Source organism: Leopardus geoffroyi, chromosome A1 (assembly GCF_018350155.1).
Source record: "Leopardus geoffroyi isolate Oge1 chromosome A1, O.geoffroyi_Oge1_pat1.0, whole genome shotgun sequence".
Classification (NCBI taxonomy): domain Eukaryota; kingdom Metazoa; phylum Chordata; class Mammalia; order Carnivora; family Felidae; genus Leopardus; species Leopardus geoffroyi.
In genome coordinates, this window is record NC_059326.1 from 158363884 (window position 1) to 158386945 (window position 23062).

At 39.4% G+C, this 23062-nt stretch overlaps 1 protein-coding gene across 42 annotated transcripts in view; it reads left to right on the top strand.

The window, feature by feature from the left end:
• The window catches only part of CAST (calpastatin), a 109582-nt gene that overhangs the window by 21101 nt on the left and 65419 nt on the right, over positions 1-23062 (top strand). For 24 of the 42 annotated variants that reach the window (XM_045499048.1, XM_045499100.1, XM_045499088.1 and 21 more), the window contains exon 3: positions 12800-12871. In XM_045499048.1, the coding sequence (XP_045355004.1) occupies positions 12800-12871 (72 nt within the window). Of the gene's footprint in view, positions 1-12799; positions 12872-19629; positions 19767-23062 lie in introns of those variants that run through there. The other 18 variants (XM_045498852.1, XM_045498884.1, XM_045498876.1 and 15 more) reach the window with 3 other exon arrangements.

Sequence of the window (23062 nt, forward strand, 5' to 3'; positions counted from 1 at the left end):
TACCTACTGTTCTCTGTCATGTTCTGGCGATAGCGTGACTGAAGCACATTAAGAGTGCTGAAGTTTCTAAGAGTCATTGAATCACGTGGGTGCCTTTGGTTGGAGCAAGTACTAACCGTGTTTTTCTCTAATTTTCGTAGGACCTTGTCTAGGGAGCTATTCCTTCTTTCTTTTCCTCTTTGTTTAATGATTCCTTTAGATTACATATTAGTTCAGTCTTCTTCATCATAAACTGTTTCAAAATATATCCTTTGAAATTGCTCAAGCTCCCATTTTATCTTCCTTTCTAACCCTCAGTGCCAAAATTCTTGTTTGAAATCATTGAAGAAAAGAGTGTCCAGAGAAAGAGGAGAGAAACCAAAAGCAGATGTTGATAAATGCCTGTGTGTGTGTGTGGGGGGGGGGGGGTGGGTAGGAAGGAGAAATCAGTGAACAGGTCAAAGAAAAAGCAATTAATAGGTAGGGGGACCTGGGTGTTGCAGTGTCATTAATGGGAAGACTGGAAAAAGGGTCTAGGCTGGTAATTGCAGAATTATGGGGGCTGTGGAAAGACGCTGGATTGGAGATGGGGATATTGTTGGTGCTATTTGGAGCTGTCTCTTTTATGATTGGGAGGGTGCTGAGTAAGTGGAGATTCTGCACTGATGACTCTTCAATGTACATGGATTTATGTAATGAACATCAGTAAAGCAAAAAAAGTTGAAATCAGTGTTCACTTATACAAAAAGAGTTAAGTGTGGCCTAGATGCATCACATGTTACAGATTTCTTGGATTGTTTGCCAGTTGTTTATAGGTAAATAGATTCACTTGTTAATTGAGTAGTATCAAGTAAGAAAGACAATATTTGGAAAGAACTCAGGAGTGAATTCTAAACATATGTTTATCTTAATCATTAGGACATCAGGCTTTTTGGTTGGTTATTTACATTAAGGTTAGCATCCCTGGATTTTTTCTTTTGTAAATCAAGTTAGTCCATTCCTACATAGTCTAATTGGAGCTCAAGAGCAGAATTTTTGGACTTAAGTACATTCCAGAGATATAGCACTCTGAAATCTGCAGATGCAACTTTGAAGAAAAACATTTCTTTTATAGGAAATTGATAGTTCAAGTACTTTTATGTTCACATTCCAATTTTGGTTTCACTTAGTACTTGGGTTAACCATTGCTTCATTGAACGTAATTTTGTGACTGGCTTTTTTTGTGCTTTCTTAAAAGATGGGTAGACTCTGGAAAATCTGAAACCAAGCATCTATTCCACTGAATAATGAAAGCTAAATAGGAAGCTGAATGACTAATGGATTTTAAAATAGTGCATTTAGAAGATAATGAAGGTTCTTAGGACCAGCTACAGGGACAAGAGTTTGCAGAGATACATGTTAGGTGTGGTGGTATCGGCCTGAATGCTAAAAACATAGCTCAGGGGACACCCAGTGGTTAAAAGGAGGAAATTCTTTGCTATGGTAATGTTCAAAGAGTGATGGAATAAAATATTTCTAGCTTTAGCAATGATGATACATTGTTGATTTTGTCTTTCTAAATTAGCATATATTAGGGGTGTCTGTGTGTGTATTTTAAGAAGGAGGCTTGATTTTGACTTCTTATATAAATTTTCTTCAAATATTTGAAAACTTCAAAATTATGAAATTGTAAATCTATATGATTAAACTCTTCCTTTAACAAAAACATAAATGGTGTTTTAAAATGGAAAATAACTGAGAGCCTTGAATAAGAAAAACAATTCATCCTTTTTTATCTAGAAATTCCCAGTCTGAGAATTTGTTTCAAGTGCATAATCAGAGGTGTACATGATGACACAAGGATCTTCATCACTGTATTTATACTAATGACAAACTGGGAGAGAAACAAACATACAGCAGTAATGAATTGGTGAAGTTACCACACAGATGTAGTAACTGAGGTATCTTGAACACCATGCTTCAAAGAACATTTAGTGGAGAAAAGTGTTTATGTTAGGTTAAAAAAAAAAGATGAAGGAATCACAATTTCACTTATATACTGTATTTATAACATTGTGAATATTTTTTTATTTACACAAGAATAGAAAAATAACTGAAAGTAGCTGTCTTGATTGACAGGAATTTGAGTAATTTACATTTCTTTTTTCTACTTTTTATTCTAAATGTATTTTTTTAATCAGAAGGAAAAGAATAAAGGTCATCAGGTTATAAAAGAATAATGAAAGTGTTTTTAACAGTGATCGGAACTAAATCTGTGCATATGTCTGCTTACACATTGAAGAGAGAAGTATTTTAGATGTGAGCCTTTTTTCTTTAGAACCCCTTAGAGATCCAGCAGCTGCTACTCCTGTGTGTGTGTGTGTGTGTGTGTGTGTGTGTGTGTGTGTGTGTGTGTGTGTGTTTATGTACAGGGACGAGCAAATGTGCATGTTTGACTAGAAGTGTGTCTCTTACATATGGACAGAGAATAGGTAGCTTAGAGGGCAAGGATTCATAATTATTTTCAGTTCATAGTCCCTATGGAATCTGATGAAAACTGATCTTTTCCTCTGAAAAGTACATACATATGTGTGTACAAAACATACTCCCAAAATGTGACATACAATTTAAGGACATTTAGAGGGACACACCATCCCCAGCCCTGAAGGGGCAATCTTGTTGAGTAGATATATTTAGGAGGTACCATCCAATAATAATTCCCAGTTAGCTTGTTGTCTGTAATTCCACCATTAGCAACTTACTTAACCTTTGAGTTAAACATTGCTTTCTCCTGGATCCTCTTTTAAATTCTGAGTATTCCTAGGAGAGATAATATATCAATTATTAACACCTTAGTGAGAAGTATTTTGACAAGAGAAGATTGGTAAGGGTAGTTGAGAACTAGAGAGCATTTGATAATAATAGCTAACACAAATATAGGCATTGTACACACCCACATACATGCACCCCTCTTATAATAATCTCATTCTCCTGGTGAGGAAATTGAGGGAAAGCTTAATTAAATAACTTGTCCAAGGTTATACAGGTATTTGGTAGTGAAGTCCAGAATTGACTCAGTTTACAGAGTCAGGGCTTTTAACTGACTAATACTATCTTGATAATATTCATAAAATTACCTATTTTAAGAATTCTGTCTATTTGGGGCACCTGGATGGCTCAGTCATTTAAGCACCCAACTTTGGCTCAGGTCATGATCTCACCGTTTGTGAGCTGGAGCCCCACATCGGGCTCTGAGCTGACAGCTCGGAGCCTGGAACCTGCTTCAGATTCTGTGTCTCCCTTTCTCTCTGTCCCTCCCCCGTACACGCTCTGTCTCTCAAAACTTAATAAAAAGTTTTAAAAAAATAAAAAGAAGAATAATTCTATCTAAGGCTAACACCATAGAGTTTCTTACTACTGTTGTCAATTTTTGTAAATCTTTCCTTCTTTCCTCCTTGTGTTGTATCCTCTTTTCATTCGAGAAGTTTATAAAGTAAGATTAAGTCATTCCACAGGAATAAAAGGCACAGCATAGGGAATATAGACAATGATATTGTAATAGCGTGTATGACAGATGGTAGTTGCACTTGTGATGAGCACAACATAACACTTGGAGTTGTTGAATCACTATGTTGCACACGTGAAACTAATGTAACGTTGTGTGTCAACTATACTAAAAAAATAAATTAAAAAAAGGAAGATTAAATCATTCCTATTTCCTTGAATCTGAAATGAAGAAAGTGCATTCTCTCTCCATGGGGTCAGAAATGCAACATGGAGGAAAGCTGGGTCACAGCAGACAGAGTCAGGAAAAGGCTAGCATTGGGGCTGCTTAGCAAGACAGCCACCCAGGACTAGAAAGACTTGAGTTGGCTTGGTGATGATGAGTAGGTACTGAGTGGTTAGAAAATAAACACACTCAATGAAGTGCAGCTACCATAGTCTGTGTTATTAAGACCATTGTGCATGAGGCATTTCCCTCAGTAAGTGAATTTCTATGCAATGAGTTAATGGTAAGATTTATTCATTATGACTTATTTATCACTGTTTCCCAGGGGCTAATATATCCTATGTATTACATTGCATTTGTGGTAGCATACATTTATACTTCTTTTGGTAATAAAGGCAACTTGTATTTATTTGTAGACTATTTACAACCATGGTATAAAGGATCATTTGTAGATAAGAGTCAAGCTTTATAATTGGTACTGTTGGGGGACAGGCCTACCCTTTTGAAAGACAATTATTTTCTAGATACTATTTTCTGATAAAGCATGTGTTTTTGGGGCGCCTGGGTGGCTCAGTCGGTTGAGCGTCCGACTTCGGCTCAGGTCATGATCTCGCGGTCTATGAGTTCGAACCCCACGTCCGGCTCTGTGCTGACAGCTCAGAGCCTGGAGCCTGCTTTGGATTCTGTGTCCCCCCTCTCTCTCTGCCCCTCCCCCACTCATGCTCTGCCTCTCTCTGTCTCAGAAATAAACGTTAAAAAAAAAAGCATGTGTTTTCATGTGGAAACACAATATTTCTTGTCATTTTATAGGGTAACTATTAAGTAATGGAACTGATTTGTTAACAAATATGTCAAAACATATATTTTAATGAGAGTTTTTATCCTGAAATCTACTACATTTCATAAAGTCTTAAGAAACCATTGATCTAATAATGCACTGATTGAAAAATGCTAAGAAAAGAAAAACTATAAATTAATCTCTGACCATAGATTTTCTGTACTTATTTTTTTTATTGAAGTATAATTAATGTACAGTGTCTTATGTTTCAGGTGTACAATATGATTCAATAATTTTATACATTATTCATTGATCGTCACAATAAGTGTACTCTTAATCCCTTTATCTATGTCACCCATGCCCCCACCCACCTCCCCTCTTATACTATTTTTAAGAAGCATCTGGGAGCACCTGGGTGGCTCAGTTGGTTACGTATCTGACTTCAGCTCAGGTCATGATCTCACGTATCATGAGTTTGAGCCCCGCATTGGGCTCTGTGCTGACAGCTAGGAGCCTGAAGCCTGCTTCAGATTCATGCCTCCCTCTCTCTCTGCCCCTCCCCTGCTCATGGTCTGTCTGTCTCTCTCTCTCTCTCTCTCTCTTAAAAATAAATGAACATTAAAAAAATTATTAAAAAAAAGAAGCATCTGTATGCAAGAGGTATGGAAAAGGAAAGAAAATGGTGACTTCCTATCAATAAAATGAAATCCAGTGGTAACCTGAAAATTTATATAGTTAAGCTACTTTCCATTGTTCAAATAATATTGATATTAATTCTACTTTTACATTCAGAACACAAAAGCATTTCATCTTTCCATCAATATTTTTTTTTCACTAAAATCATTTGTTAATCCAGTTCAGTAGCTTTCTCATATTTACCATATATGAATCTGATTAGTTTTTGGTAGGTTCAAAAACTTAAATCTCCTTTGAGAGCATAAATTTGTTTTGCATCCAAGGATAATCAAATAATGTGTTGCAGTTTCTGAAAAAAGTTCAACAAAGAGTTTCACAAATATCTTGAGAAATTATTTGAGCATGCCAGCAGCCATATTGAACCTTTGAGGATTTCAATACTCGTTTAATGCAAAAGTTCTTGTATATCTGTGTGCTCAAAAATTTTGTGACCTGTAATGTCTGACTCTTAAAGGCTGTCCTCTTAAGGGCTCCCCAAAGAATATTTGCCATTAGTTTGGTAGAAAGGTAGGCTATCTCCATTTTCTTGCTCTTTGGATGGAGAAGAGAATCACTGGTTTTGTGGCTGCAGGAACTCTAACCAACTCCCTGGAAGAGAAAGACATCATGTCAGCTGGGACAGAACTCTTGCCCCACATGTAGATTTTGTCATCACTGGAAGTGTTTGAGGGATGGGCATCTAAAAACCAACTTGCCCCTTTGTTCATACCCTATTTATTCTCATTCTTACTTGGATTTGTTAAGCTTCATGGATTGGTGGGTTCATCACATTTGGAAATGATTTGGTCATTATCTCTTCATATATTTTGGCTTGTCTCCATCTCTCTTCTCTTCTTTGGAGGCTGCAGTTATATACATATTAGCTGCTTGAAGTTGTCCCACAGCTCACTGATCCTCTCTTCCCTAGCCTCTAGTCTTTACTCACTGTTCCGTTTTGGGTAGTTTCTATTGCTATATGTCCATGTTCACTAATTGTTTCTTTTGTGATATCTCATCAGTTCTTAATCTTAGTATATTTTTCATTTCAGACATTGTATTTTATATCTTTAGAAGTTTGATTTGGGTGGCTTTTAAGAAAATACTTTTCATGTCTCTCCTTAACCTACTTTTAAAAAGCTTTTTATTTTGAAATAGATTCTCAGGAAGTTGTGAAGATACTATGAGAGGTCCCCTGTACCCTTCATACAGTTTTCCCATTGGTTACATCTTACGTAATTATAGTATAATATCAAAAGTAGGAAATTGACATTGGAACATGTGTATGTAAGTTCTATACCACTTTATTACATGTATGGATTTGGGTAGCCAGCACTGCAATCAAGATACTATGCTTTTTGAACATTATATTTTCCTACCCATGGAAAATAAAGTTGTATTTTTCTGCTTCTATGCATGCCGTGTAATTTTTTATCAGATACCAAATAGATGTGAATTTCATCCTGTTGGGTGCTTGTTTGTTGAGCTGTGTTCTGGGACACAGTTTAGTTACCTGGAAATAACTTAAGGTTTGCTTTTAAGCTGTTTGGCTGGCCCAGAGCAGCCTTTAGAAGAGGACTAATTTATCCTTCTGCAGACTCTGCCAATGATTCTGACTGCTGGGGACATACTCTATTCCTGGTCTGTGCGAGCCCTAGGGATTATACCTCTGCTCCTTCTGGGTGTTCTTTACCCAGACTTCAGGTTTCCACATGGCATGCACGTGCATGCAGATCTCTGGGGCTCTCTCTTGCAGCTCTCTTTCTGGTGCTCTCCCTGTGAACCTCTTGAGCCCCCTTGGTCTGTGGAGCTCCCAGTTCTATCTCCTGAACCCATAGAGACTGATGGTTTCTGCCTAGGTTCCTTTTCCACGTTCCACATTCCACGTTCCACGTTCAGGCAGCCTGGGAACTCTCCAGACAGAAAGCTGGAACAGCCCTAGGGCTCCCCTCTCTTGTTTCCCATACAGGGAACATCATGGTGCCTGGTGTCCAGAGTCTGAGGACCACTGTTTCATTTAATTCTCTGGCAGTTTTTTAGTTGTTCGAAGTAGGAACACTCCTCACCTTGGAATCTAAATTTCCTTACATTTTTTAATCTAAATTTCCTTATGTACAAACTTCATAAATATAAAAGGGAGACAAACTTATACTTGAAAGGAGATGTGGCCCAACTTACAAACTGAAATTCCTTCATTTACTGGAAAGGTGTGTTTGTTTTGTTTTTGTTTGTTTTGTTTTTAAGAAGGAGGCTTTTTAGCATTAGCCCCGTTAAGTAGTCCTGGGCTCCTCTTAGCCAGCATTTACTGAGTAATCTTGGTATGCCTGCCTGGGGGCTAGATGCATCACATTTATACTTCCATGTAATCCCCAGAGCTCACCCAGGCCTAGGAATACAATGTGTTCCCACAAGTCAGAGTCACTGGGTAGAGCTCTCAGAAGGGTGTCATCTCTGTTTGGAAAAAAAGAAAAATTAGTCCTACTTTGAAGGCTGCTTTTGTCCAACCTAACAAAGCTTAAAAGCAAACCTGAAAAGGATCAAAGTGTTTCCAAATAACTTAATCGTTTCCATTATTAGAATCATGGCTAGACCTAAGAAAAAAACACTTTTTAACCAATGAAAAAAAATGTTTTTTTTTCTGATTGTATAAGTAATAAAAGCTGACAGAAAATTCGCAGCAGCCACTGAGTTAAAACCAGGTCCAGTGGTATTGCCTTGAGGAGATCAGCCTATTCCACTGCGACTTGATCAAGAACTTTGAGTCTCTCTAGAGCAGGGATTTGCAACCTGTGGGCCACTCCTCAGACCATTCTTCATCTCCTTTGATTCTCACAATCTCCATCTTAGATATGGGTATGGTTATTCTTTTTTTCAGATGAGAAAAATAGTGCTTAGAGATGTTCACGAATTTGTCCACAGTCTCAACGGGCATTTGGTGGAGCCAGGATTCTTGCCATACATATCAAAAGATAGAGCCTTTATTCTAGGGAACGTGGCACCTTTCTTTGTGGTCACTAAAGTCTCAGGGCAACATGAGGCTTCACTCAGGGCCTTTCCTGAGATTTTAGGAGATTGTGACATAACAGCTCTTTGCTTGGCTCTTAGAACTTCATTGTTACTTTGAAAACAGTTTTTAAGACTTGAGTTCTGATTCATTCAATAAAATTTTTTATTAGGAATTACCACAGACGTACAAAAAAAAAGGTATGTAATTCATTCTTTTCATACCTTTCTGCAGCTGCAGATAGAATTGCTCTCATCTGTGTATTATTCACTGAACTTCTCTGCTCAAGCATGGGATGCCTCTTTTATGGATCTCATGGCTGGCTGGCAGACTTTTGGAGGTAGGAGAGGCTGCTTAAAGTCGGTGTGGATTCATAGTCCATGGAAACAGGGCCTCATGACTGCGTTCATGACTGCAGGAGAGATCACACACTTTTCTCTGTAAATTCCCCAGACTTGGTGTCCTGGAGTTTGAGTCTAGTGGAGGAAAATAAGGCACGGAGTATCGTACTTCTGTCCCTGTTGATCATTAGGACTGAGGGCCTGGCATGCTCGACTGCAAGGGGCCAGTGACTCAGCCAGGCCTGTGACCTGACGTTAGGGATGAGGGGCAGTCTCTTCCTGCCAGTTTCCTTTCTATAAAACTTAAGTTAAACAAAGAAGTGCTCATAATTATTACAAAGGGTGTGATTGGTTGGCAAGGAGAAATCTGCCTGATGGCTTTTAGTCTATGGGTTTATAGAAATGAAAAAAAAAATTAACTCAAAATCTGAATTACTATAGTATTGGCATCCTCATTTAATGTCTTAATCTTTTAAAGACTAGAGCATTTCTGTATGTTAGGATAAATGCAGAATCATAGCCAAGTGAGCTTGTTTAGAGAGTTTCTGCTTTCCGTGAGTGGATGGATTCTGTTCTGTCTGAGGGTAGATCCTGCCCTATCACCAGTTAGTGAATATGCAGACCTAACCAGGTGGGAGAGGTGTTCAGGCCAGAGTGTGATTTCTAAGGACCAGTGCTGATGGTAAGGTAATGGGAAAGTGAGGGTAAAGAAGATACCTGCAAAACTAAGCACAAGGTGAGGTGAAGCCAGAGGACTTTGAGAACTTTTCAGCTGGAGATAAGGGAGGACTCAGGAGGGCTAGATGGTTACCAGAGAAGATCAAGAAGCAGGCTGAAGCTGGAAGAAACCGATGATCTCAAACATACCTGACTCTAGAGTCATCCTAAATCTCTATCACTTCAGTTTAAGTATCTTCATCCAACATCCTATTTCATCTCATACCAAATATGCCTGTGCCTGCCATTCTTCATTTGCTCTAACTTCTTTCAGTTTCTCCAACTTGCCAAGCCCATTCCTATCTTAGGGCCTTTGCACATGCTACTCTGTCTACCTAGAATGCCTCCTCTCCCACATCCCTTATTTCCATGATTGGGTTATTTGTAGTCAGACCTCAATCAAATGTCATTTCTTTGTGTATCCCATCTGGAACAATTCTCAGCCAGTCATTTGCTGTTACGTTACCCTATTTTACTGTGTTTACAGCAGGCATCACTCACTGAAATCATTTTGTTTTTTGTTGACTTATTTAGAGTCTGATTGCTCCTACTGGAATGTAAGCACTATGAAAGCGGAAGTTTTTTTTCTGCTTAATTGGTCATTACATCTCCACTGCTTAGAATAGGACCAGGCTCATAGCCAGGGTTCAGTAAATGCCTGTCCAATGAGTGAATGAATGAAGGGATGCATGAAGTCAGACACAATTGAACAAAGACTGCCAACACTTATATACAGCCCAAAACATCTGTAATTAAATGTTGGTTACTAACCTGAGAATGAGGAGTCTGATCTGGTTTATGTGTACATTTTTAAGCTTTTGTATTGTGTTTTAAGAAACTAATATAAGGGCTTAATAAATATTAGATTTAGTCCTTTGTAGATTAGGTTATATAGGGTCAGAAGGTAAGGCAAGCTTTGGAGTGACAGGTCCTACCCACAGGAAAGCCAAGAGATCCTCATTTGAGTTAAAAGTTACTGAATTTAATAAATGAAAATAAAAAGTAAATCTTGAGTTCATATGAAGGGAAAACAAAAATCAGCAAATATATCAAGTTTACATAGTTATTTTTTTTAACTTAATAGTTTTATAACTCAGCCAAAAACCAAGTTTTTTTAATTCTCTTGGGCAAATTCTCGCTGACGCATTAAAGTGGAATTCATTTACAGATGAGGCAGGGTCTGGCATGCATGGATGGGGGCTTTGACTTAGTGGATAGGAGCTGTTGCTAGGGCAGGATTAGAACATGACCTTCCTTGATTATAGTTGAGACCAAAGGCTAATAGCTGGAGTGCGGGGCAGCTATGGCCCACAGGACAGTGGCCTGATCTTTCTGGGCTTCAGTCTCCTCACTGGGAAGTGAGGAGGTTGACATGAGTAATGGGATTAAAACCAATACCCCATTGCTGTATTCTTGTCTTTATTTCTTAGGTCTGGTACCTTACACTGAATCCATGAATACACTATGGCCATCAGAAGCTATTTGTTAATACACTTTATATTTTGAAGAGACTTGCAACCTGGATAAAATTGAGGCCATCCCCTCTTTTCACCATCTCCCATACCACACTCACAACACTAGCTCTTTAGCAGCCTCTTTTATTTCTGTCATGTTTATCTAAGATTCTTTTCTTCCCTTGGCCGATGGTACTGCATTGTGCTTGGGAGAGACTATTTAGTCCGCAGGCCATGCCTGGGAGCCTGGGACTCCTGCAAATGCCTGTGAGGCCCCTCAGATACCATTTCATGAACACAAGTCCACCCTGTTGCCTCAGTGACTTTCCTGAAGTGCTTGAGTGTGGTCAGCCAGTGGATTCAGAAACATGATACTTTGAGGACAACAAGCTAGGTTTTGACTTTTCTGCTTCCTAAGGTAATATTTAACCTGCAGGAAGAAGCGGCTTCAGCTCAAGAGTCCGTGACAGGCATTAAAAAAAAAAAAGTAAGCAGTATGACTCTTGCTAAATGTTAACAACTTAAACCACATTGCTTTCAATTATGTATGTATGTATTTACTTATTTATTTTGAGAGAGAGGGAGAGAGAGCAGGGGAAGGGCAGAGAGAGAGGGAGAGAGAATCCCAAGCAGGCTTCATGCTGCCAGCACAGAGCCTGATGTGGGGCTTGAACTCACCAACCATGAGACCGTGACCTGAAGCAAAATCAAGAGTTGGATGTTTAACCAACTGAGCCACCCAAGCTCCCCTCAATTATATGTTTTTAAAATTTTTACCATATAGACATACAACTTTTTAATATATTATGTATCAACATTATTGCCCTTCCTATATTCAATGCTTATAGTACATTATTCACATTTTATAGATGTTGGAGGATAATCGATTTGACATTATAAAACTGGATAGTTTATAAGCTTGCCTCTTTGAAATACGGATATTCGTAAGAGATATATCAAGGCCTTGTTGAGAAAGAAGCTGTGTATTTTACCTTTCCTTTTTTCTCCCCTCCATTTAATATTCTTTTTCAGTTAAAATAGTATAGTTTTGTAAGAAAATACAAAAAAGCACAAAGAAGAATATTTTAAAAAATCGCTGTTAACTGCACCATCAGAAAATAACCTCATATGAACTTCAGTGATCATACTGTACATACTATTTTATAAGCTGACTTTTCTTTATAAAAAATATGAATAATGTTTTCATTTAATGAAATGTTCTTCTAAACATGATTTTTAATAACTGCATGATATTTCATCCTGTAGCTGTCTATAACAGACTTCTATTGTGGGAGGCAGTACAGATAGGTAAGAGAACAGGGTCTGAAGCAGACGTCCTATTTCTGACTAGCTGTGATCATTGCTGAGTTATGTGTTCATCCCATTCCTCAGTCTCCTTACCCACAAAATGAGGATAAAAATAGGACCAGCATTATACTGTTTCCTGTGAAAATTAAGTAGGTTATGACACATGGTACTTAAAACACTTAGAGCACTTACAGTAATGCTCTAAATAGATACTCTTACTGAAGTATTATTACTCTATTTTTATCTATAATTCTATTATTCTAATGGAATAATTGCCTGGCACATGGTAAGTACTCAATAAATATTCATTATTATTACCTATATTGCTTTCAGCTTTTTGATCTAATACTGTGAATATCTTTGAAGAAAAAAAGGCTTTTGCTTTCTCTTACTTCCCTAAGATAAACTTTTAGAAGTAGAATTCTGTCTTTGCGACTTATTGCTAAATCACCCTCTGTAGAGGTTGTGCTAGCATGCACTGTCTATAGTGCTGTAAGAGAGAAAGCCACCCACTCCACAGCGAGTGATGTTGTTTCCAGAAGTGCTTCGTGGTGGAAATGGCAACTTCCCATGAGGATCTTTGTAGTTCTCCAGAATCATTGACTATTGAATAATTGGGATTTATTCAGCTTCCTCTTCCTTTTCAGTGTTTATATAGTCTTCAGACAAAGATGAACAATTTAAAAACATTAAACATATTTAATTTTTGTGTGCTTAGTATATTAGTCTGAAGTTTGCTTAAGAAGATATTTGTATTGATATGAAAATTTAACTTGTCTACATTGTTAGGATGGTTTACCCCAGTGAAACTAAAATATATACTTTCTTATTTTTAAGAAAAAAGCAACAAGCCTTGGGAGCAGTCAGCCTTCCAGAACCCATGCTGGTGGAACAGCCCCGGCCACCAAGGTCAGTCATTTCCTGAGCATGAAAAGACTCCTGCTCTACAACAGGTCTATCATTAGTGGGTGGAGTCTGTAGAGAAGGCAAATAGTACTTGTATATCATGGTAAGTTTTGAACAAAGTATCGTTTCTATGCTGGGGGTGGGGAGGAGAATGTAATTTCTTAATAATGGTTTGAACAATTTAAAACCTAGTAAAATCATTGATTCTACAATTTTTCTTGGCATATAATAAGTGTTCAGTAAATATTCTTATAATATCTATAGATAATATTGGACTTTTACACATAATGTAAGTATAAATACAGGACTTTCACTTCTTCAGAAAATAATTCAGATTCTCTTGATGAGCATTAGCCACACTACGCTCTCTGCTAAATGCTCTGTGTAAATACCTCATGTATTCTTTTATTAATGTTGTAATTATTATTCCTTTATACCTGAGGGAGTGAGGGCCCAGAGAGGTTAAGCATCCTTGATAAGATTGCAAAGCCAGTAGGATAGAACAAGGGTTCAAACCCAGGCTTCCTGTTCAGACAAGGTCCTCGACACCGCTGGACGTCAGAAGCTCTAATGGAGCATTCTGTGGTAATATAGCGCTTGAGAGCTTTGCAACTTATAAAAATCACTGAAACAACACATTTCAAGACAGAAAACTACAATTTTAGTTAGTAGTTTTCAACATTTAAATAGTTTTGTTCAGCCCATTTCAACTTGTGATCTTCCAGTATGTCTGAGATCATCAAAAACATTATTTCAGGGCTATCTATACAACTACTTATTTTTTTTAAAAATTATTTTGAATGTTTATTTTTGAGAGACAGAGAGGGGACACAGAATCAGAAGCAGGCTCCAGGCTCTGAACTGTCAGCACAGAGCCCGATGGCAGGGCTTGAACCCACAAACTGCGAGATCATGACCTAGGCCGAAGTTGGACGCTTAACCAACTGAGCCACCCAGCTGCCACTATTCATTTATTTTTAAATGTTTATATATTTATTTTGAGAGGGAGGGGCAGTGGTAGAGGGAGAGGGAGAAACCCAAGCAGGCTCCATGCTCAGGATGGAGCCTCACACAGGGCTCCATCCCACGACCATGGGATCATGACCTAAAGCCTAAATCAAGAGTCAGACACTCAACCTCCTGAGCCACCCAGGTGCCCCTACACAACTATTTTAAATAAGCATTTTTCCTTTAAAACTAGTCTCTTTTCTATGGAGGTCTGCATACTTTCTCATATAGGTTACTTGGCTTGGTTAAGAGTTAATGTTTTAAATGCTTTTTGGAGCCCCAGCTGCTCTCCAGGCCCTTAAAAGATGCCCAAAACAAAATCCAGCTGAGAAATGAGAAGAAGCTGGCCACAGAGTTGAACAGATTCAGGAGCACAGCCTCAGTGCTAACTATGGGTAAGAGGACTTCTGCACAGCAAAACAAACCCAAGTTGCCTCTTTGCCACTTACTCTTAGCAAGTTTACCTATCTCCAGTGAGCTTCAGTTTCTTCATGTATAAAATGGGGATAGGACTTCTTTGGACAGATCTGCCAAGAGGCTTCAATGTAATAAAATATTTAAAACACATAGCCCTCAGCCTGGCATTTCGTAGGTACTGGGGAAAATGTATGTCAGCTGTGACTACTCCTGTTAGCCTCACACTCTTGTTTGAATGTCTAGAACTAAAAAAGATGTGCCACTGGCACCTGGGAAGCTTGGTACGTTAAGCATCTGACTCTCGATTTTGGCTCAAGTCATGATCTCACCCTTGGTGAGATCAACCACCTTGTTTGGCTGCAAGTTGTGAGTGTGCAGATTGTCCCTCTCTCTCTGTTTGGGATTCTCTCTCCCTCAGTCTCTGCCCCTCCCCTGCTTGCTCTCACTCTCTCTCTCAAAATAAACACTTAAATATATATATATTTATATATATATTTATATATATATATGTAAATATATATATATAAAGATTTGCCATATATGTCCTGTCTTTTATAGAATTGCAAACTTTTTTTAACTTCTGCTTAAATTATGCCTCCACACATGAGAAGCCTCGGTAGAAAACCCCATCCCTATGAGATTTGGTGGATCAAGTGGAGATGGTTTCTAAAATCAGGGATTATCTAAACTCTTGGTGGGGAGGTGTTTAGTAGATTGTGGAAATTCACACCTAGTCACTTATTCAGAATTCTGTAAAGAATTTTGGCATCTGCCCCAAACCCTGCTGTGTCTCAGAAAGTTGAAGGAGGGAGTGTAGCTGGGAGGTGGAGGCATTTTAGCCACATATTTAGTGTTTATTTAATGTCAAACTTGACATTCTTTCCTTAGCTTCTAAGACATTGTGCTCTTTGTCCTCTCTCCTGTTGCACTTTCCTGACTTGCTTTGCTTCAGCAGTTTCCTGAATATTAGTTTTCCCCAGAGTTTTATTCTTCACTCCTTTCTTTCTCGTATCTTTAACATTTATAGATTATTGGAAGATTCTGCTTTGATGCCCAATTGAAAGGGCTTTAACTCAGCCGCATCATCACTTTTTTAAAAAAAAAAGGTCATTCCCATGTATCATTTAGAAAAGCTGGCATAATAGCATTTGTGATCACTTGAAGCCTTTTATTATAAATTAATTATAATAACACACACAGGCAACATAGTATTACCCTGACAGATGAGATGACAAAATAGTAGATATAATTGGCAGGGAGAATTAGTTTTGGTTTTCTTGATTCTTGATATACTGAACTTGAAAGTTAAAATAAGTGATAATTTCACCATTATAAAGAAAACATTATAGCCCATCTTAAAAGTTAAATATTTAATCTGAAACTAATCATAAGCTGTGTGATCTAGAATGGATACCATGTATTGCAGAACTATTTTACGAGGGTTCTTACAAAATGAGTAATTATGTACACAAATAATATCACTGCCATGCAGTTCTGGGCTTGGAAGATCCAAAGCACTTAAATGACATAGACCTTTCTAACTCCAAATACTTATTGTAAGAAGTTTAGCACTTAAAATTCGATTTTTGGTAAATTAATAATGAGGACTAATGAAGTTGCAAAAATTATTTAGGCTCTTAGTAACACCAGTATGAAAATAGTTGTGATTTGTAATCAGTCATGCAACTCTTGCTGGACGAGTTCTCAGGCAGCATGGATAGTAACCATGTCCTTGTTCAGGTGAAGAAACTTGCTTTAGGAATGTGTCTGCAGTAGGATCACCTGGATGGCTCAGTCGGTTAAGTGTCTGACTTCCACTCAGGTCATGATCTCGTGGTTCATGAGTCTGAGCCCTGATCCAGCTCTGTGCTGACAGCTCAGAACCTGGAGCCTGCTTTGGATTCTGTGTGTGTCTCTCTCCTTCTCTCTCTGCCCCTCCCCTGCTCATACTCTGTCTCTCTCTCAAAAATAAATAAACATTAAAAAAAAAAAAAAGGAATGTGTCTGTAGTAGACTACAGCTATTAAGAAGATATATTGGCTGAGGTTATTAGTTCCAACTGGACTCCACTCTATTTCAAACCAAAAAGGGATTTCTTAAGGATTGGCGGGTAGCTCGTAGAGATCCCAAGGACTCCGGCAGAAGGAATCTAAATCTTCACAGCCAAGAACCATGCCCAGGCTCATCTTGGGTGCTTCTTGTGCTACCACCACAGCTCAGCACCTATTGCATTTAGGACCAGATGCCAGAAACTCTGCCAGTGCCAATCTTGAAGACTAACAGGCCTTGTCATACACAGATTTCTTGGTAGGCAGTGGTCTCTTCACATTGTTCACTTCCAGCCTCATTCTTTTATGGCATATGTGATTGACCAGCGTAAGTCATGTGCCTCAACTCTGCTACAAGGAACCCTGGGGATGTGAGTGCTCTGGATTCTGGTTTGGGAAGGTGCATATTGAGTAGGTAGGTGGGAAATTTATAAATACATAGTGAGGGTTTTCAAAGGTGTGGCCAGCTGCCAACTGACAAACATCTAGTACAGAAAGGAAAACAGGAGAACTGAACCATGATATGTTGTTCAGCTATATTAGAGGGGAGAAAAAAAAAAAACAAACATAAAAGGGGCTCCTGGGTGGCTCAGTCAGTTCAGCACCCGACTCTTGTTTTTGGCTCACATCACAATCCCAGGGTTGTGGGATCGAGCCCTGCATCTGGCTCTACAACTGTGCATGGAGCCTGTTTGGGATATTCTCTCTCTCTGCCCCTCTCCCCTGCTCTCTGTCTCTCTCTCTCTAAAACAGTCAAATGACGATACAAACAACATTTCCTCCAGCTACAGGAGAGATTTGTGAAGGAATAAGCACCCATCAAAGAATTCTTTTGTGATTTTGCTTCTGGTTTTGCCATAAATAGCTGTGTTGGCATTAAATAGCCCTCTTCTCAGCTGCTAATTTTCTCATCCATAAGATTAGTGAGAGGCTGGAAAAACTATGTGTGTTCTGGCATTCATTGTCAGCCTCACCCCACAGTACCCTTGGACCATATGTAGTTTGGGAGATGACTCTGTGTGTTAATAAGTAGGCATACATGTTTATTTTAATAGTTATGCATGTATTTTAATGTGCTACAAGATAAACTAGCACTTCAAACTCATGATCCCAAGGATAGTTTTGATTAAGACAGGCTAAAGATTAAAAAAGTAAATCTATTTTTTTAAATATTAAGTAAATCTAATATAGCTAATTACAAATATTATAGGCAATGCACAAGTAACCATTTGGAAAACAAGATTCAGAGGAGTAATTGTCATATTGTAATATTCATATTGAATCAGTGGGTTTTTTATTGAAATGAGATTCTGATTCAAGAACTCTGCAGTGAGGCTGAAATTCTGTTTTTCTAACAAGCTCCTAGTTGCTGCTGCTGCTGGTCTGGCAACCACACTTTGAGTAGCGAGGACGCTGAATTGTTCTGATTGTGGGCAGTTTAGGCTGCCTGTACCTTAGATTACATAAACATTGCTTGGAGAATCTGGTTTAAATACAGATTCTCAGGTTCCCAGTCAAGAATTCTGATTCAAAGGGGTAGGGTGAGGCCCAGGATTTTATTTAGTTAATACTTACCCCCAGATGTTTCAGATGCAAAGGATCTGAGGACCACACTGGGAGAAAGGATGAATCTCAGGGATTGAGGCAGCCAAAGCACATCAGGAAATAATGTCCCTCTTCATTTCTAAGAAAAGGAGCCTCTTTCTATACGTACTGTAGTATAAGACTCTCTGAAAAATTTATCTCATAACATGTAATTACTCATCTGCACTCTTCAGTCATACAGGATCCCTCACCTCCGTTGAGGGAGATGTGCTAACCCTGGGGCTATGTTACCCAGGATGCATCCCTTTTGCGGTGTGGCCCAAATAAGTCATCCTGTGCTGTTTTTGTCATAGGAGGAAATGAATGTTAGTGAAACCTAGATGAGCTGAGGTTTTGTTTAAAAATTTTTTAAAGGAAAGAAATTACTAATAATAAAAAAAAGGAATTTTTAAGCTGTATTTTCATTGGGAATAATTTTAAGGACAGGGTCTTCTGTTGAGGGAATTATAAAATATTAGAGTTGGAGGCATCTTGGGTGGCTCAGTCGGTTAAGTGACTGACTCTTGATTTTGGCTCAGGTCATGATCTCACGGTTTGTGAGTCTTAGCCCCATGTCAGTTTTAGTGATGACAGTGCAGAGCCTGCCTGCTCAGGATTCTCTCTCTCCCTCCCTCTCTGCTCCTCCCCCACTTGTTCTCTCTCTTTCTCTCAAAATAAATAAAAAAAAAAAAAAAAAAAAATAGAGTTGGAAGGGTGCTTACTTCACCAGCTTTAGTTAACAGAAGTAAGTGAAAAACGAAAATCAATAAGGTGGCTGTGAGGGACACCTTGCAGAGGAAGTCAGGAACCTCACCTGCTCTGGCTTCTTGGTGTGGGTATAAAGCTGTGCAGATGACCTCTCTGCCTTTTTCATGCCAGCTGGCAGTCACCTCTGTCTTGGCTGGATGCACCGTTGAGTCACTGCTCAGCTGTCAGTATCCAGGCCTGAGGTTTCTGTTCTCCAACCACTGACCACCCTCTCCTCCTCCAGTCACACCCCAAGTTCAGTGTCCAGAGTCTTTATTGTGACTGATTTGTGACTTTGAGAAAAGTTGGCTTTCCGTATTTCTTTTAAAATTTCATAACTCTTCTATTAACACCATCATTCGTTCTGTATTTATTACTTGCCATTCTTTTATAATAAAGAGCATTTCCTTTCCATTCATTCATTCATTCATTCATTCATTCATTCCATTCATAGTAATACGGACCCATGACATACTTTATTCATTGGCTTAAAATCCATTTTTCTTATTACTTATTTTGATATTTTTAAGTATAATAATGGACGATAATTTAGTAGAATTCTGATTCTGTTACACTGCTTTTTAAAATATCCATTATACTATTTGAAATGTATTACGAATCCCTGGTGATGGTCATCAGTAATTTGCTTTCTAGTTTAAAAAGAGATATTTGGAGCGTGTATTTGCGAGAGCACCCCACTTCGCTCGCTCGCTTATTTTGGTGGAGTCACAGGGTGACGCTGGGAGCGGTAGATCTCTGCCATCAGCAGGGACTGTGCACCCCGCACGTGGCCTGCATCACCCTCGGCGTTATTAACGCAGCGGGCTTCCCGGATGCCTCCTCAAGAAGGGTGGGCGGGGCGGGCGCGTTCCTCCGCTGAGCTGCCCGGAGCTCCGGGGCGGTGCCACCGGGGGAGGAGGGCGGGGAGCAGCGTGCGTCGCGTCCCTGGCCTGCCCCGCCTCGCCCCGCCCCACCCCGTGCCTGCCTGTGGGCCGAGGCTCACAGCAGAAACCGCGGGGGCCGAGCCCAGCCTGGAATGCAAACGTCCTGAAAACCCAGCTGAAGTCTCTGGGCCCGGGGGGGTCGGACGCAGAGTGAGTACTGATTTCGGCCGCTGGCCTCCAAGACCGCGCGTCTGCTTCCCAGGCGAGCGCCCGGCCCTGTGCGACCCCACACTCGCACCCTGCCGCTGGCTCCCCTGGTTTGGACCCGCGCTCCTACCGTCTTTTGACCCTAAAGATGCGTTTCTTTCCACATGGGCTCTAAGTTAAATTGTGTTATTTGGGCACCCCTCCCTCCCTGTAGGTAACACCGTTGCTGTCTCTTCAGCCGGGAATGTGTCTGGTGACCGGACGCGCGGTTGGGTTACAAAACCAGGGATTTGTGTGACCCGGGGGGGAAAAAAAATGCAAAGAAGAAAAGCAGCAGCTATGTTAATTTAGTTTGGCATTTTCATTTCTATGGTTAGGTCCCCCCACCCCCCTCCCCCCTCAGCCCTGCCCTCACTTACTGTGCTGACCTCCGTTTTAGAGAATGAGCTCACTCTGTATAACCTTTCCATGTACCTGATACATTCTGGGTGTGGTGTGGCATGTGTTGTAACATGTTTTAGTTCTCTATTTCCTTGAACACAACCTGAGACTGTGGTCAGATAACATCACTGAGGGGTACTTTGTGTCTGTCTTTCAAGAATGCAAGGTGTTTTCACAGAGATTTAACAATCTCTTCTGTACTGTTAGGGTCCTAGTGTTCCTCAGTTAGAAATGGGAGAGGCTAATTCTTTATTCCTATTTTACAGCTTGAGAAAACGAGGCAGAGGGTTTAGGAAACTTGCTTAAGGGGCAAGACCTTGGGTTCTCTGACTAGTCTTCTAGGAGCCCACCTATACAGCAGAAGAACCAGAATGTTCCGTCAGCAGCTCTGGAAAGTTTCTGCTGAGATGTTTTGTGGAGCAAAAGCCTCTGCATTGCAGGGAAGGTCAATAAGGAGTGGCATCGGCTGTCCAAAGGGGGAAACTATTTTCTAGTAAATAAATATCAAGTGCCTCTTCATGATGTTTGTGGGCACTGACTTCAACTTTTGCACACTGAGTTTTTAGTATTTAAAAGGATGATTGTTACTGGGAATGTGGTGGGGAGGGAGTGATAATTGGGGTTCCGGGAGACAGTATAGAATTAAAATGAAGTAGTGACATTTAGCAAAATCATGCTGAAGTCGGAAAGGCTGCATCTGCTGACTGATGGAGCAAAGGGTAAGGGGCCAATAGCAATGAGGGTGGAGTGGGAATCCGTGTGTAGCAAGGACCCTTGATGTCTATTATAAACAAGTGAGTTTTGCAAACGACACTGGCAGTGTTTATGAAGCAGCACATCTAAGTATAAATGTTAGCTGTGGTTCAGTTCACATGCTTTAAAAAAAGATTCCCAGTGCACAAGAAGAGTTGATTATAGTATGAGTGGTTAATTTAGTTCCTTGATTGTTCTCTGAATTGGCCAAAGAAGGGTTCCTGTTGATCTTTTCTATTTGATAAAATCAATCTTATTTTTCAATTCAATAAATATTTATTGAGCACTTACTATATAGAAGTAACCGTGGTAGATGCTATGGGGGTCCAGATAGGTGGATCCTGTCTTTAAGTGGCTCACAATATAGGAATGAGCTAGCATTCTAAGAACAAAAAATATATATACCTAAATGAGACAGTGTAACCAATTGAGACTTTACTGTGTGATAACTTTTCATGCCTGAAACTCATTTTTTGGAAAATATTTTATAGAGACCTGTTAAATATGTCCTGAGAAACTATAAAGCATGGTAGTTAAGAGGTCAGGCTCTTACTTTTTTAATCTGTAAAATGGGCATAATAAATGAGGATCGACCTCATTGCTATATTATCATCACATTATGTGGTGCTCAGCTCATGTCTAGAACATAGTAATTTTCACTAAATGTAGCAGTAACTATTACTATTCTGTTCTTATACAGATTTACTGATCTGTTCTTGTTCTGAAACCTATTATGGCCGCTTTCTAATAATTTATTATTGCCTACTATAGGCAGGAGAGCACTAGTCCAACAACATCACCTTGTGAACAGTAGGACTGTGCATGGCCTCTGTCCAGATCTCCAATGTCCATGTATATGGACTAGCTCAGAAGTCCGTATGTCCTACGAGATATTGCAAAGTACCGTTAGAAATTGGAAATAATGGGACTGAGCAATTACAGCTTTCCATAAAAATAGGGTGTCTCATTTGTTCTTAACCAGGGGAGTTAGCAACCAATGAAAGGGTATTTTAAAATGCGTGAAAGTGCTTTTGGTGATGCTTTAGCATTCACTGGGAGCAAGACAGTCCTGCTCACTTAAGAATTGTCAGCCCCCTCGAAATAGAATTGTCAGCCCAAATGCCAATAGTACCCTGTTGAGAAACATTGGGTAGCTGACATTTTTAAGTTAAAAGCTATTCACATAGGGGCACCTGGGTGGCTCAGTCAGTTAAACATCCCACTTCGACTCAGGTTATGATCTCACGGTTCCGTGGGTTCGAGCCTTGTGTGGGGCTCAGTGCTGATGGCTTAGAGCCTGGGTTCTGCTTCAGATTCTGTGTCTCCCTCTCTCCGTGCCCCTCCCCCACTCACACACTATCTCTCAAAAATAAAAAGTTAAAAAAAAATTAAAAAGTTATTCAAATAGAAAACATGCAATGCAGTTGTTGGTGACAACCATTGTACTTTCCCAGTATGCAGATTATTAATTCAATATATCAGAAAAACTATAGGATTTCTCTTACAAGGTCAGACACGTTGGTGCAAAAACACATATTCCAGGTTTATATAGTCTTCCAGATGAGAGTATTGCAAGTTATAATGTAAAAGAAGATACAAAGATATATATGTATACAGAAGAGCATAGATTGTGGGTTTTTTATTTAAACCAGACCAACCAATTAGTTCACATTTGGGAAAAAGTAGTAGTTCCACTAAGTAGTAATGATACCTTAAACATTTATTGCCGATGGATTCCTAAGGAATGAAGAATGTAACTGCCATCTAAGTAATTAGATGAAATCTAATTGCAGATATTTGTTAAAGCACTTTAAAGAAAAGGTTATTGGTCTTCAGACAGAGAATGCAGGGCAATAGGGTAATTCCAGACTTATCCATAGCGGTAGGGGTCTCCCAATCCTTGTCTGGGATGTGCTGCACCCCCTTTGAATTCTCTAAGACAGTGTTTCATGCTGTGTAGTCTGGAGAGCATTTGCATCAAAGTCACCTGGGATGCTTAGTTAAAAATGGAAATTTTCCAGGCTCTATCTCAGATGTACCTAGTCAGAATCAATGAGAAATCTATGGCTTAATGAGCTCTCTAGATAAATTTGTACACCTGTAAA